Source organism: Monopterus albus, unplaced genomic scaffold (genome assembly GCF_001952655.1).
Source record: "Monopterus albus unplaced genomic scaffold, M_albus_1.0 scaffold51.1, whole genome shotgun sequence".
Classification (NCBI taxonomy): domain Eukaryota; kingdom Metazoa; phylum Chordata; class Actinopteri; order Synbranchiformes; family Synbranchidae; genus Monopterus; species Monopterus albus.
Genome location: NW_018127931.1, coordinates 833,928 through 849,368, shown reverse-complemented (window position 1 = coordinate 849,368; position 15,441 = coordinate 833,928). Strand labels below are relative to the sequence as shown.

The 15,441-nt window shown below is 40.3% G+C and overlaps 3 protein-coding genes across 8 annotated transcripts in view; 1 reads left to right on the top strand and 2 right to left on the bottom strand.

Moving 5' to 3' along the window:
* Positions 1-2,216, bottom strand: part of abcd2 (ATP binding cassette subfamily D member 2) — a 23,470-nt gene extending 21,254 nt beyond the window's left edge. Inside the window, exons 1-2 of the mRNA XM_020601262.1 lie at positions 919-2,216; positions 417-597 (exon numbers count right to left, since the gene is read on the bottom strand). Coding sequence (XP_020456918.1) covers positions 417-597; positions 919-1,863 — 1,126 coding nt within the window. The 5' untranslated portion in view covers positions 1,864-2,216. The remainder of the gene's footprint in view (positions 1-416; positions 598-918) is intronic.
* A 36-nt stretch (positions 2,217-2,252) lies between these two features.
* Positions 2,253-7,480, top strand: redic1 (regulator of DNA class I crossover intermediates 1). 6 transcript variants are annotated; one of them, XM_020601265.1, is made up of 15 exons: positions 2,256-2,642; positions 2,742-2,781; positions 2,884-3,031; positions 3,185-3,317; positions 3,544-3,601; positions 3,729-3,843; positions 3,983-4,092; positions 4,659-4,786; positions 4,864-5,030; positions 5,105-5,171; positions 5,264-5,297; positions 6,035-6,059; positions 6,162-6,256; positions 6,434-7,112; positions 7,254-7,480. In XM_020601265.1, exons 1-15 carry the CDS (start codon positions 2,620-2,622, stop codon positions 7,400-7,402), a joined length of 1,971 nt encoding a protein of 656 aa, XP_020456921.1. In that variant the 5' UTR covers positions 2,256-2,619; the 3' UTR covers positions 7,403-7,480. The 6 variants fall into 6 exon arrangements, with proteins under 6 accessions (XP_020456922.1, XP_020456920.1, XP_020456919.1 ...); XM_020601264.1 differs by having other exon boundaries at positions 2,255-2,781; positions 5,117-5,171; XM_020601263.1 differs by having other exon boundaries at positions 2,255-2,781.
* A 3,480-nt stretch (positions 7,481-10,960) lies between these two features.
* Positions 10,961-15,441, bottom strand: part of LOC109960998 (proton myo-inositol cotransporter-like) — a 142,426-nt gene continuing 137,945 nt past the window's right edge. Inside the window, exons 9-11 of the mRNA XM_020601523.1 lie at positions 15,052-15,170; positions 13,694-13,846; positions 10,961-12,736 (exon numbers count right to left, since the gene is read on the bottom strand). Of these exons, the coding sequence (XP_020457179.1) occupies positions 12,510-12,736; positions 13,694-13,846; positions 15,052-15,170 (499 nt within the window). The 3' untranslated portion in view covers positions 10,961-12,509. The remainder of the gene's footprint in view (positions 12,737-13,693; positions 13,847-15,051; positions 15,171-15,441) is intronic.

Genomic DNA, 15,441 nt, shown 5'->3' with positions numbered 1-15,441 from the left:
TATAATATGTGTGTGTGTAGAAGTGAATCATTTACTGCTTGCAAACCAAGGATGGTAAGATGATGTCATGGGGTAGGACTGGATAAGTCTGACTTCTTCCTACTCCATTCAAGCATGTACTAGGTATAAGCAAATTGATATTGGATTAGCATTTGTTGGATATGTGTAAAATTATGTGTGTTGACATATCAACTGTCTTTACATGCTTGAAAGAATAAATCAAATCAAATGCTAATGACCTCCTGTGCACTGTGAAATGTGTTTACACCCCTACTAAAGGTTTACAACACACCAGATACTATCAAGAGATTTGTTAGTTGGATTTTGTTTGCTTTTCAGTCAGCCAGTGTGTTTATAGCCCAGCCTGAGATTAATTTTTGGAAGACAATATTTGAGACATCTCATAGCCTCCTTACCATTGTCAGCGAAGCCAGTGGCTGTAATGATCGGCACAGCCACCATTACAAGCCCGCTGGCACTCCACACATACTTCATGAGGAACTGCTCAATCATGATGTACCAGAGGCGCTTGGAGAGGATCAGGTTCATCTGATCTGCCAGAGCCCGGTAGCACTTTTGCAGCTGACACATCTCCACCTGCGATGAACAGTATATTACAGTATATAGAACTATAGTCACTTCTTGCATTTTTTTGTGATGGCACATTGTGTTGAACCTGTACTGACAACTTGCCTGCCTGGAATTATCCATCTGATTGCACTGACAAACAAGTCAAGACACCATATGAACTTTGTTATTGGCTGTGCTTATGCCTGATCATCTTAAATATGTCATGTTGCTTATAACAAGACTCTACCTGTATAAATGCCAAGAGCAGAATAAACGGTAAATAAAACCAAATTAATTAGTTCTCATGCGCTTGTTGTATAATAGGCACAATAACTGACCCCTGCGTACCGTATGTCCCCTGTAAAAAGCAATTTCCTCGGCATTTGCAATGATCCTGGAGTGCACATAGCGTAGGTAACCCTTCCTATGAGCCTCCTCGGCCACCAGTTTGCCAAACCTGGGCGAGCATGCACGCAGGACCATAGCCGTGGCAAAGACTACCAGCCCGGCCAGCAGGGTCGGTCCGGTGGCGTTGGCCCCCCTGGACCTGGCGGTCTGGATCAGCGTGTAGGAGGTCAGCATCACGTCCAGTATAGGCTTTGTGAGGTTAGAATAGAGATGGGCAACAGACTGGGAAAACATCATTACGTCCTCGGTGAGGGACTGGTCCGGGTTGGCAAGCCTCCCATCCATGTTGCTGACTTTGTAGTAGGTCTGATCCGTGAAGTAGGTCCGGTAGGCATGGTTCACCAGCCGGGTGCGGAAAGCCAGAGCCAGTTTGCACTCCAGGTACCGGATGACGCTGTTGACGAACGTGGCCGGGATGGCAATGAGGAGCCATTTCACCAGCTGGATGATAAATCTCTTGGGTTTCTTCTCTACGATCGTTTTGACAATCTTGCCATCTAAGCTGGCCACATATATAGACAGAAACGTCCTGGATATCAGCGCCACAGAGTGCAAGGAGAGCAAACCGAGCTCTTTGGACACGAGGTTTGGGAAGAGGATTTTACCGAGTTCGAGGATCTGCTTGAAAAATGCTGCATTTACCCCTGGGGATATTTTCTTATGATCCACTGCATCTATCTGTGATTTTCCCGACCAAACCGAGCCATTCTTCGCCTTTGAAACATCTGGGTTATTCCTGGGATTTCTGTTTTTGCAGAGCTGCTTGTAAATAATGGGGCATAGAGTTTTGACACCGTAAGCAGCAGCCGCAAGAAACACGGCTCGTTTCGCCGCAGCCGTGCGGTCCCATCTCGCTTTGGACGCCGCATCGAGGATGCTGGACATTTTAAAAACGTTACTCGTTTCTGCTGACAATCCTTATAACACCCATCGTCCAAACCCGACTTACCACGTCGATATAAAAACAGAGAGGGACTTTTAATGGCTGGATTGATATGAACCGAACCCGATACAGCTACATTCTGTTCGTGCTATGCAAGCGTCTATTAAAACAAGTTACAAAAACTGCACTTCCGGTTATAACTGTCAAAATAAAAACTCATAGCCGACTCCTAGCAGAGCTAAACGGACACGTACACTATGTAAAACGGTGATGTTAGCGGTTTTACTTCATGAAGTCAATTCACATTACTTCCTGACCTTTTGTAGTTGTTTTCGCTATTTTGATGCAGTTTATTTCCGCTCTACGCCTTTTCAATGGCTTTTCTCATTGGTCGCGCCCTCGGCTAAAGACCATTGGTTGCGTAGTGGATGTAAAGCATCACTGTAGTTTCTATTCGTTTTTGGGAAGTTATGTTGCACTGAAGTTTTCCTTCCAGGAAATTGTATTCTTTTAAAGAACATTAACAGATTTTACACATGTGCATTTAACTGTTATATACGATTAAGAACATTTCTGAGGTGCGCGTGAGAGGATAGGGGGTTTTCCTTACGCACATTTGTCTAAACAGCGTTACGTTAGCTATGTAGCACAACGTTAAACTACCAGTATTTAGAGCTTTGATAAACATTGGAGCTTTATTGATTTTACACTCGCAGCGGTTAAGTTTTTATTGTATTTAATGGTCATTTCCGTTAAAAATGAATTGGGTTGGTGGTTCAAGGTAAGAGAGGAGAATGTTTACTTACTAAAGTTAACTGCTTACTATCATATAGATACTAGCTATGCTACATAACATGAACGCTATCAACTCTCACTGCAGGAACCGGTTAGTGATGAAGAATAATGCGAAAAAGCAGAAGGTGAGGTAGCCAAACAAAATGGCCATGGTTTAATGAGAAGGTAATAGATGCAGTCTTATTTGCGCATGTCCAGCTCCAGAATGATTTGCTATGTTCTCCCAGGAGTTCTTTGAAAAGAGGAAAATGCAACAGAAACTTAAAGACTTGGGAATAGCCTTGCCAGTATCTCCTCGAGGAACTAGTTCTGGTAGTATGGACCTGATGACTTTGTTTATTGTCAACCAGATTGCTGCTAAGAAAGAAATTAAAGGTGAGAACTCTTGTTGGTACATAAGCCTTAATTCAACACACAAATAATGAACAGGAGATGCCATAAAGCAGAAGATGCATTTAAGGATTAAAATCCAGAGTACCCAACCCACTTTATACTATTACATAGGAAAACGTTATTTGTGTTTTCCAGATCCTCCTAAAGTGACAGTTCTTGGCAGCTATAAAGGAGGATCCAAGCATAAAAGGAATGAGCCCTTGGTGCTCCCAGTGATCCCCTGTTCTCCTTCACAGCTGAGTCTTGTTGATAGCCAGTCTCAGTACAGGTAAAGCTGGAGTGTAAGTTGTCTAAAAGCACCTGTGTAATATTTCCCAGTTTATATTGTGATGTTTGATTGTGTCAGTATCACTTCCTTTATTGCAGTAGAATCCACTTAAGTAACCAAACTGCATGAGGTAGCATCAGTGGTGGATACCTGAAATCTGAATACTGAATGCCTTGTCAGTGATAAGTCATCTTCCAGCATTCATTGTATCTATGTCAATATCTAGCATTCAAGGAATGAGAAAGAGAAAGAATGTCATTCCACAAGAGTTCAAGTGTCAGCAGGTTAGTCATGTTCCAATAGTTCATACTGTGCTTTTTAAACTGTTCTATATTTCAGCAAAATTTGCTGAACAGGAAAAAAATGTTAGAACCCTTCGGGTAAGAAGTTACTTACTTTTCTGTTCCTTAGCTGTCTCCGGTGCTGGAGTCGGCTTTCTCAGACAACAGTGCATCTGACTACCTGCCACCCATAGCTGACCCTCTCAGTCCCTTTTCCTCCACTTCATCAGTTTCCTCGGGCCAAGGTGGTGTTGTAAACTATTTTATAAGCTCAAAACTGCAAGAAAAAATTACTCTGTGTTAATTGTGCATTTTCTATTGTGCATGAGGATATTTAATGCAGTCAGACACTTCGTTTAGGCCAAATTAAATTACTCTCTTCAGGAGTATTACCCCTGCAGCTGAACCTTCAGCAGAGAAGCCAAACACAGGTGCAGCCACCACCCAACTGCTCCTCTCCACCCTGGGATACCTCAGGACTAGAGCAGGCCAAGGTAGTGAAAAGAGATTATTCTTATTTAAGAATTATCTGACATAGATTTTACAACAGTATTCTATGGTGATACTTTCCCTATTTCACAATGATGCCTGTAAATAGTGTGTTTCATTCTGTGATTTTTAGGGAGCTTGCTGGCAAAATGACAGCAGTAAGACAGAGAGTACTATGTACAGATTGTATTTAAGGGATGTCACTATTAAAGTTATGACACTGATAATGTCCCATCATCTAATAGCATTTATTAAACGGGCATAAAAACAACTGACTCCATACAGTATGTAGCTTCATATGCCATACTTGAACTAATTTATCCTGACAATGTTCCAACTAAATCTTAACAAAGCAAGGAATCCATTTGACCATCTAGTCCACATTGTGACTACTGTACTCTTACCCATAATACAGTGTGAAAGAGGGGTCAGAGAGACTAACCATTAGCATCTATTCCAGGGCTCTATTTGTGAACTCCTATGAAGGTTCGGACATTTGAAGCATGACACCCCCCAAACATGATTCCAGTCTAATATCATGTCTGACTTTTGTTTTTTGTTTTTTTGCTAGTTTCAGCCTTTCTCCCAGCCCAGAGGTCTGACAGCCAATATTCCATGGTCGTGTGGATCAAGCCCGCCCCTCTGTGAACTGGAGACACCAACAGCAGCCCAAGTCCTGTTTGGATGTCCAGAACCAGAGTGAGAACAACACTAGAATGTAGATGGATTATGTCCTGTCCTTGATTTAACTGGTCATTTTGTGTGTGTTATCACAGCAAAACTGAGGTAAGAGGCAGTGGAGGACATGAAGTCAGGTTTGCTTTCAACCAACCAGAAGACAACGAGCCCATGCTGGACTTCATGCTTCATCAGTTGGAAACTGAGCAACAGTGTGAGGAGGATGCCTTTAAGGGCTTCAGTAATGAAGAGAATGAAAGAGAAGGTAGCTTCTCCTTGAAATATTTAATTCAGCACAATGACCTTTTATTTTCAGGTTAACATTAAATTTAATTTTAGGTTTTCATTTAGAAAGATCAAACATATATCTCCAGGATGAAACACCAGTCCGGTCTTCAGCACCGCAGTAAGTGTTTAGAACGTAAAATGTAATCTGATCATTTGTTCTAGTATGCTTTGAATTTGTGCTAATGTTGGGTTTTCTGTCTTTACTGTCAGAACTGTCCCTGTCTCACATTGCATGGGGGCAGAGGTAAGCTCCTTCAGACATCCAAATGCATTGTTAGAGTTTCATTGCCTCCAAGTGGCAGAGTTTGTAACTGCCATTGAACTGAAAACAAACAATGAAAATCTGTTAACTAGATGATTAGGAGCATTTAACCTGGCTCTATGTTCATCATGAGCTGTTGTACAGAGCTTCTAACACTATTTGTCTACAATCACCAGCCACTTTATTAAGTACAGCAGTACAACTGTATGCAATTCAATTTAACAGTTCGATATTAACATCTGTGTTTATGAATCTCAAAATGTTTCACTTTTGGTGAAATTGTCATAAATGTATACATTCAATTATATATTTGTTATTGAGGTCATAGTTATAGGTGGTGTTGTACTGGACTACATTATATTTAGAGGTGTCTTCATTTTTGTCCTCCCCAACTGCAGTACATACATGACAGGGTCAGAATATTAGGAACACCTTTGAATATACGTATGTAGTCCAGTACAGTGCCACCTCAATAATAAATAAATAGTTGGATTTTTACATTTATGTCAATTTCACCAATAACTGAAACATTTTCAGCTTCCTGAACACAGGTGATAAGGCAGAAGTGTTGCATTGAATTACATACAGTTGTACATGTGTACCTAATTAAGTGGCTGTTGTGTGCATGTACTGTACCCTGATAAGAGTGTATTGTATATGAGGTGCACCTTTGATCAGAGTATTTGCTCTTTTACATATTAATTCTGTTATATTTACAGCTGGCCAACACTAACATTAACTGTTGTAAGTTTCTTAAGCATTTCTAATTAAGCAACACATTTATTCTGTACTATATGTTAGAGGAAGAACAAAAAATTGAATGGGTATTTTTTTTTTATCCCACAGTATATTCTGGACACAACTCTGGTCCCATGAATGGCTGTGAATATTTGCCACATTACACTTGTGTAGGAGATGGTCTTAGCTCAGACTCGAATGATGTAAGTTAAGTTACTGGGATGTTTTGTTCATCTTGCTTCTGTACTGTGGCTGTAGATTGACCTCACAAAAAAGACTTTGCCAGTGAGGTAAACCTGTTTCAAATAGGTTCAAGTATCAAGTCACTTTTCTCTTACTGAAAAACACTGGGGTGTTTTCCTTTTCTAACTGTATTTTAGGATGAAGAATTCTGTCAGCCATGCCACCAGACTTCAGGTTCTTTATATACTCATCAAGCCTGGTGTGAAGATACCCCAAACCCAAACCAGGGCTCACAGGAGAAACAACAACAAGAAACACACTCGCAGCCCATGCCCTTTACCCCACTCATAAAACTCACAATGAACCTCAGAGATGGTCAGAAAATTATAGAGAATGTGGCCTGTCCAGATAAAGCTCATGGAAATAATGGCCAGCAGACAGGAAGCAGCACAGCTCAAATTTTATCTCCTCACCCTCTGGCTCTAACTCAGAGCTCTTGGCTTTGTAAATACCAAAAAACAGCCAGTGAAACTCAAGATGCAGGAACTCAAACAGTCGACATCCCCACAGCTGAGACACGCAACGCCTCGACTCAGTGCAACAGTGTGACCAAAGCCGCTCGATTCAACGTGTATCTACCACCTGCTGGCATGTTAGTACAACATCCAGCCACAGGGAGGCAGACTGATACTGCTGCAGTGCCAAACACACACACAGCTTCATCAGGCAGCTCAGGGAATGGAGGGAAGAAAAAGAAATTCAAGTCTCATTCCCTGTCTGGCAGCAGCACTATAAACAAATTCAGTGACGGCATAGTGATCCTAAAATGGCCCATAACCCCCTTAGTAGATGCTCAGAGCATTACTGACAGCAGAGGTATAAGATGCAAGTGAAATATTAAGTGTGTCACCTCGTGTATACATTGAGAGGACCTTAAAATTTATATTCACATTTTTGCAGGCAAAAAGAAAAGTACACTGATTGTATTAAACACATTTTTCTACTCTCTTGTTTCAGATTTTGGTAAGAAGAGTGGAGAGAGCAGAGAAGAGAGAGGGCAACAAGAAGATGGTTCTATGATGAAGGACCTCTCAAATGAAGTGAGAAATGAGGTCACACCTGCCACCAGAGTTAACGGACTCTTAGAAGAGGCCAACACTCCATGAAATAGCCGACATTTTGCTCCTGCTCAAGCAGAGGAAGAAGGATGTATAAAGGCAATAGGAAATAAAAAAAAAAATACATGCCTGTTCTGTGCATGTTTTTTCAATTCAAAGCTTTATTTAACAGTTTAAGTACCACATAAATATTCACAGTGTTGGTTCTTAGTGTTACAATAGAGACACAATGAAGTAAAGTTCCAGAATTTTACTATGATTCATATATTTATTTCTTTCCCCATATACATATTTAAGTGTTAATGTTTCATGAAGATATTTATTTTATACAATATAAACTCTAGCAAAACATTTGCAGTTTGGAACAATAATCAAATATACTATACAGCACTGTTTTTCTGAATATCTTTGTAGTTCTTTGTAAACTGTAGAAACACATAGTGAAATTGTTGCAGTTGCAACCTAAGTACACATTGGTAGAGGACAGTGTCAACACAACCATTTGTTAAGGGCTGAACAGCACATTAACCTATGCAGCCTGAAAAATCACCTTAAATATTTGGTCGACACTACTTTTCATTACACAATCTCTGTAATGAAGCAACAGATTAATCTATGTGTTTTGTTTATAGTAATACTTTCTGTAATAGCAGGTTCAGTAAAATGAAAAAAAAAAAAAAAAAAAAAAAAAAACTAGTTTGTGTGGTTTTAGGACAAGTCCTCTGGGACCAAATAAAACTAACAGTTACAAGCACACTTTGAGTCTGAGTTGGATATTTTTCTCCACCTTCCAGCCCAGAGAATCTAACTGAACAGGTTAATATGCCACATTATAGCAAGAATTAAGTTGTAAGTCTGAACTACAATTCTCAATATAAAAAAACTGGTCCAAGTCAATATTCTTTCTCTGATAACTAAGTGAACATAATATGCATGATGTTAACGGAGCATACATCAGTATTTTGCATGTTTTAGCCAGACAGCTACAAATCACAGGTGCTTTTACATAGTTGCTGATCATTTTCAGAAGCATAGCACATATTTTTGTTCTTATTGTTTTTGTGCTGAGAATGCATTGCTTTAACTGATAATCAAAACAATGCATGGCATGCTTTGGAAACTGATCAGCAAATATAAAATAGTGATTTCCAACTAATGGGCTGAATTTGGTCCTTTAGAGCTGCTTTGTGAACTTGTGTTTTATAATTGTGTTTAAAAGACAGTTGTGTTTCCACATGTGAATACTAGGATGTCATGTTTTTACTTTGTTGCCAATTCAGAAAGGTAATATGATACAATAGTCTTTTATACTGATCTACTATGTCAGTGTTTTTAAAACCCCCCCCCCCCCCCCCCCAAAAAAAAATCACAATACTTGATACAAATAAAATTCAGTTTTGAGATGTTACTGAAAATGTCGCTACAGGGTGTCATAGCATTTGATGCCAGTTTCATATTTGAAATGTAGTTATTAAATTTATTTATTTATGATGAGTTAGCACCCACATGCCAAAAGTAATTAACTGTCCTTAATCTGCCATGCCTGTTCACCGAACAGAGTAAGCCCGTTAATCCTTTATTTACTTGTTTTGTTACTTCATTGTCTACTCTCAAACTGTTTTTGCTACACAGAAACCTACATGCATTTGACTAATGAGGTGTAACCTCACAGAGTTTAATAACTTTACGGGACAACACTGGTAAATCACCCTAAAGCCTACTTTTCAATGTCTGACACAAGAACTCATAAATGATATGCTCTGCTGTTTGTACATAGGCTGTGGATGAAGACAAAAATAAAAAAACATGTTAAAATATTCCATCACTGGAATATTTATAAAAATAAAAAGCGCTATGCAGGTGTAGTGTATTTATTGTAACATGATATAGCACATGTGAAAATGGCCCTTAGGCATTTTCACAACACACAGGCACTAATATTGTCATGTTAAGACAGAATAAAATACTTAAAAATCTCAACTATAAAACAAAGGTTTACATTATCACTACAGACGTAACAGACTGGTGGTCTTTGCTGGATAGCAAAGTACATTCAGCAATAATAACCAGCAATGCGTCATGGCACACGCAGGTTTATAACATTGGTTCAAAGTGTAAGTTTTAACAAACCTCGTGACAGAGTGATGGGAAACTATACTTTCTATAATATTGTCTTAGAAACAGCTATTTTTAGAGGCAGGTATGCAATAACACAGAAGGCCTGAAAATCATAAAAACCTGAATGAGAACAGAACTACTGCTGCTATTCTACTTTTGGCTGTTCCCGTTAGGGGTTGCCACAGAGAATTCAATTTGCATGACTAAATTTGGCACGTTTTTACACTGGATGCCCTTCCTGACACAACCCTCTCTATTTATCCGGGCTTGGGATAAAGGAGAACAGAACATTTTATTCAAATAAACAAACCATAGCAACAGTGGCTATGTAGAATTTTTCAGGCACCCACTGACAATACAAGTTTGCTAAAACAATATTTTGTACATCTCTGGTGTTTGCTTTTCATAAAAATATCAGAGCCAGCATAAACTAAGACTGTTATCACGAGAACCTGACAATAGTGTGCTATGCAACAAACTTAAGGAGCCCATGGCATGCTTTTCCTTGTTTTCTGACTTATCTACAATGTTAGAACAGTGAAATATCATCTTAGATGTGACCTAAAGCTAAAAAAATGAGGGGTAGGTACATATGTTGTAATACTTCTATGCAGAAGCAACTCAATTTATACAAGTCTTGCAAACTCTCGCTTGTAAGACTTTTTTTCTAACAATATAAAGTATTACATGATAGTTTAAGGATTTCTTTGAATAGGTATAAAATCCAGGCCATTGCTTGTTTGTGTGAGCTTGCCTGACATCCACCGGTGCCATTGTAAAAGCGGAATGTTTTGACTATATGCAGTTTTGTGGGATATAGTTTACCGCCTGCTGCCTGCATTATGACCAGGGGATGTGGAGAAAAAAACTGGGCCTGAGGTTATTGCATGCCCGGGAATGTTCCTGTACAGGGATTTGCTGTTTTACCTGACTGGGTCTAACCTGGCCAGTGAAGTACCCCAGGGTGGTGAATGATCAGCTCATCAACACTGGAATCCCCCAGAGCACAGTACCTGTTTGTTTTGATCGCTTGAGACCAATGTCTCTGCCCCGTGTGATGTGATGTGGGTTAACGAGCGGATTGTAACGATCCATGATGTTATTGTTGGTGCTATGCTACCTGTTGGAATTAATCTCACTACTTTGGGATTATGTGTGGTTGTGTTTTGGGAAGACGCAGTGATCACTGTTTGGATTTACTGACCTTGGTGCTACTTGAAAGGGAATGATGTTTCCACTACTTGGTGGGACTTAGCAGTAAGTTAAAAAAACGTGTTGCATATGTTAATGTATTGTTTATGTAAGGTTAGAGGGAATTGTTGTAAGGCTGGAGAAGTTGCTATTGTGGCGACCCTGACCGGCCGCTGATGTTCGTGTGTTCTGTTGTGTGCAAATGGGTTTGACAATGTTATTGAAGGCTGTTCATGTATTGGTTACCGCTGTTTTCTAGCAAAATGCCGCGCTGTTCTGGCCCATGTGGGATGGGGGGAGGAACAGGTGCGGGAGGGTATAAGAGGAATGACAGGTGGGCGTGTTGTTTTAGGTTCTGTTGGCGGGCGATGGGGAAGTTCGGGAAGAGACCTGTAATGTTCTGTTTTTGTTACTTTTTCCAGTGAGCACACAGTGCTGCGTTTTACAACCCTTTTCTTTCGTGTTTTTGTACGCCTGAATAAAGCCAAGAAAAGACAGAGACAGTGTTCTCCTCATTGTCAGTCTAGGTGCCAGCACACAGCTGGATAGTAGTTGCACAGTTAGGTTAGGATCGGACCAGCTCTCCTCAACCCAGCCAGCGGTCGTCACACTATGTATACATTATGGCAGTTCAAATACGGGGTCTCTCAATTACAAGTATTACAAATATCTTTTCATTAGTATATATACCATTATTTACCTATGTATGGAGGAGAAATTCAAATTAATTAATGCTGTTGCAGTTTGTCATGCTGTCCACTTTTGACACAACACCGGCAGCAGGAGGTGTGCGCGTTCACAAACTGTCCTCTCATTTTTAGGAAGAAGATCTCTGGTTTTATCCTTCTGAAATAGTTAAGAGTATTTGGAGTTATGATGGATGCAAAGCTAATCTAGAGGTACCCAAGATTAAACATTAAATGGCTGGAAATGAGCATGTCATGAGCTCTTTAAATGACATTTAGCAGAGATGTGTTTCATATAGAAAGGCATAAAGGTACTACAGACATAATTGCTGTCATGTCAGCAATGGGTTTATGAATGTACAAACCTATTTCTGAAATCACATTTACTGTACCTTTTTCAGTTCTTATTGGAAACATATTCTGACATGATGCTCAAGGAAGTAAAACTTTGATATCTTACACACATCATATATGAATCATGTCATAATGGTATGGGCATTCAAGATTAGGTGAGAGAGAAACAGTATTTCAATTTTTCTGTATGTCTTGCACATATAGTGAACTGACAATAGGAAATCTTTGATCTTTGATCTTGATCTTAATATTTACTCAGCAAATGTGCAAAGTATAAAGGACATCTTCCTGACATGGAGCCACACCCCTTTTGTAAATTAAATCAACAATGCTGGACTTCATGAGGGCAAAGGAGTCCCTTATACATTATATAATTCAGTATGTGTTCAGCAGTCATGTTTCCTGTCCATGTCTTTGTTGTTTATATCTGGAAAAGCAACATTGTAGCCTTTGGTTGAAATACTGTATTTGTGTTGCCTAGTTGAGAATTCAGCAGGTTTGGTGTCAGTTTATCCTCAGTTTAGATAACAGGATGGAAACATTCATACTCCTTCTGCTAACTGCTAAAAGCACTGTTGCTGATTTTAGGCTGCTGAATTGACTGATTTGAAAATGAACAAACTCACAAACAAAGCCTTTTAAACTCTTCTTTTTAACCTCATAATGAGGGGAAACTAGTGGTTCTTCAGCTCACACACAAAACAACCAAAATATTACAGATGTGACTACCCTGCATATTTCAGTAATCATCAAAGCTCAAAGCTAATGAAACACCCAGAAGGAGGTTACCAATGGTGTTACACTCACTAGTCCACATCTGATGCGTCATTGTCTGATAAATGGTAGTTTGAACCTTTGACTCGTATGTACTCAACCTGCCGTCCCTCATCTGAATCTGAGGCACCACATGAACAAAGCTGATTTTCGAACAATGCCTCAATCTCCTCCAGACGCCGGCCTTTGGTCTCCGGCAGGCAGCCAAAGATGAAGATGAAACCCAGCAAGGCTAGGCTGGAGTAGAGGAAGAAAGCTCCTGGGTGGACAAAACAAAAGAGCACATTGTCACTAAGGACAGCCACACATAAACACAAGAAACACACTGCCACGACTTTTATAAGCCGAGTCACTTTTTCTACATTATTTTACTTGTTCTCATTTATCAACAGAAAAAAGAAACACTGATGGTGACAAGAGATACTAAGGGCAGCTGAAATTCTATTTTGACTGCTCCTGACCTTGTAATATATAGATATGTATGTGTGCTGTAAAATGAAAATATTTTACCAAATTGAAATATTGCTTTCACACTGCTGGTCACCATATGATAAATGTGCAGTAAAAGTAACCTGCGCCTGTCAAAGTGGCATTACAGCAAGGTTAACAAGGGAAGGAAATAACTACGTAGAGACAAAGGCACGTGGAATTAAGGGTTCACACAGAAACAGTGACAGAGGTTTAATGAGATTTTCTGGCCATAATGATCTCTTTTTTCCCCTTGCCAAAGAATGACATTTTTAAGTTACAACCAAGTGTGCATTATACTAAATATCATTTGTATGTCAGCATCATTATGTTTTTAAGCTCTGTTGAATGATCCTTATAAAGTGGATGACAGGGTGAATAACTCAAAGTGGTCAGCATCTCTGGATGTCTCCACAATCACCCCTGATGGATCAGTTATGAGCTCCATAAAAGGTAGGTTCCTTCCTTCCTATCTGAGGAGAAACCTGCTGCTGAGTGATGCTAACTGGGGAGGTATGGAAGAGGTTTGGGGGAAACACTGTTGGCAACCCCTCAGGGAACCAGTCAGCTGTTTCTTCCTTGTTGGTCTTGATTTAAGGTAAAGGTGAATGCATGTTACACAGGATCAGCTTGGGAGTTTCTTAAAGACTAATATAACTAGATGAGGACTGACAGGACTGTTTAGCTGGATTAAAATGACATGAATTAAGTTTGGCTGGGGTTATAACAAAGAAAATCAGAAGCTAACCATAGTATGTGAAGTACTGAGCCAGGTGGAGGAAGGTGAGAGACACCAGGATGTTGAAGGTCCAGTTGACTCCAGCTGCACAGGCATTCCCTGTGCTCCTCGCCCATAGAGGGTAGATTTCTGAGTTGATGGTCCATGGCATTGGGCCCATCCCTGAGAGGATCAGATGAAAAATTATCCTAGTGCTATTTTTATGAAGAGGAGGTGCATTAACTATGATTTTACACATGGGACAGGAGGTGGTGTCTCTACCCACCTCCATGACACTCTGCTGCCTATGTGCAGTAGCTTCTGTTGTTATTTCAGCTTTGCTACTCTGTGTTGTTAAAATACGGTGCATAAATTAGCCCTGCCTGCCCCTTAGCGAAGGTTATAAGAAGCTTTTTTTTCCAAATTGTGAGTAGTCATTTCAAATACCCAGAAATAGAGGAGCTCTCTGCAGCTAAAAGTTCAAAGCAGTGGTGTATAACATGCACAAAGTTTTAAAAGAGAATCCACTAGTGTTTGTATTTGATGCCCAATGCAACAAGACCAGTTCTGCATTTATGTGATAGAGTAAAAAAGCAAGATTTATATGTCTGCATCACTGCACGTATAAGGACATATGCATTTGTCATACAGAGATGGTTGCATAGCTTTTGCATTTATACTTGTGCAAATGTTCTAACTGGGGGCACTAAAACAGCTAAGTACAGGGAAGAAGAAGAAATCAGAAAACAGAAACAGTAGAGATTTTGAGCCAGGCTCAAAGCTGTTATCATTTTCAACCTAGAACTGGTATTATAGGCGGCACAGTGGCACAGTGGCTAGTGCTGTTGCCTCACAGCAAGAAGGTTCCGGGGTTCAAGCCTGTGCAGAGTTTGCATGTTCTCCCTGTGCCTGCATGGGTTCTCTCTGGGTACTCCAGCTTCCACCCACAGCTCAAAAACATGCTGCTTAGGTTGACTGGTGACACTAAATTGCCCGTAGGACTGAATGTGAGTGTGTGATGGTATATGGTTTTTCTACATGCCAGACCTGTGATAGACTAGAAACCTGTCCAAGGTGTACCCCACCTCTCACCCAATGTCAGCTGGGATCGGATCCCATAGGTTCTTCAACCTGTTGTGCACCTGTGACTTGTTTGCTGATGCTTTGTCAAGTACCTTTGGTGTCCATAAGAGGAGCCAGAGGCACTTGGAACAGCATCAATGTTTGACACCCTAGGATGCGAACATGCTGGCAAGTTACAATACAAATATGTTATGTTATGCTATGTTATATTGGGTTTGACAATAGAGAGGGACAAGCATTATTGAAAATATGAAAATCCCAATGATATGAATCCCCAGTGTAGTGCTAGACAGACTAAAATATACCTGGAGCGAAGGCAGCCAGGTAGAGCACCAGGCCCAGTAACACCAGCCAGGAGTAGGAGGTGGGACAGTAGTTGTAGGCCCAATAGGTCTGATGACTCATCAGGCTAGAGTTGGAACATCTGGAAGAAGGAGGCATCATCAGTGGCTTTTGTTCAAGGTGAAATATTAGGCCACACATTAGAAGCTTTATTTATTGTCATTGTAACATTGTGACACGTACAACGAAATTGTGTTTGGATCTGAGGGCCCCAGGCTGCTGCGTGCATATGTGCCACCATCACGGGCAATGGGGGGGTTCAGTGTCTTGCCCAAGAACACTTCGACATGTGGATTGCAGGCACCGAGATTCAAGCCTTCAACCTTTTAGTTGGGAGACTACCTCTCTACCCG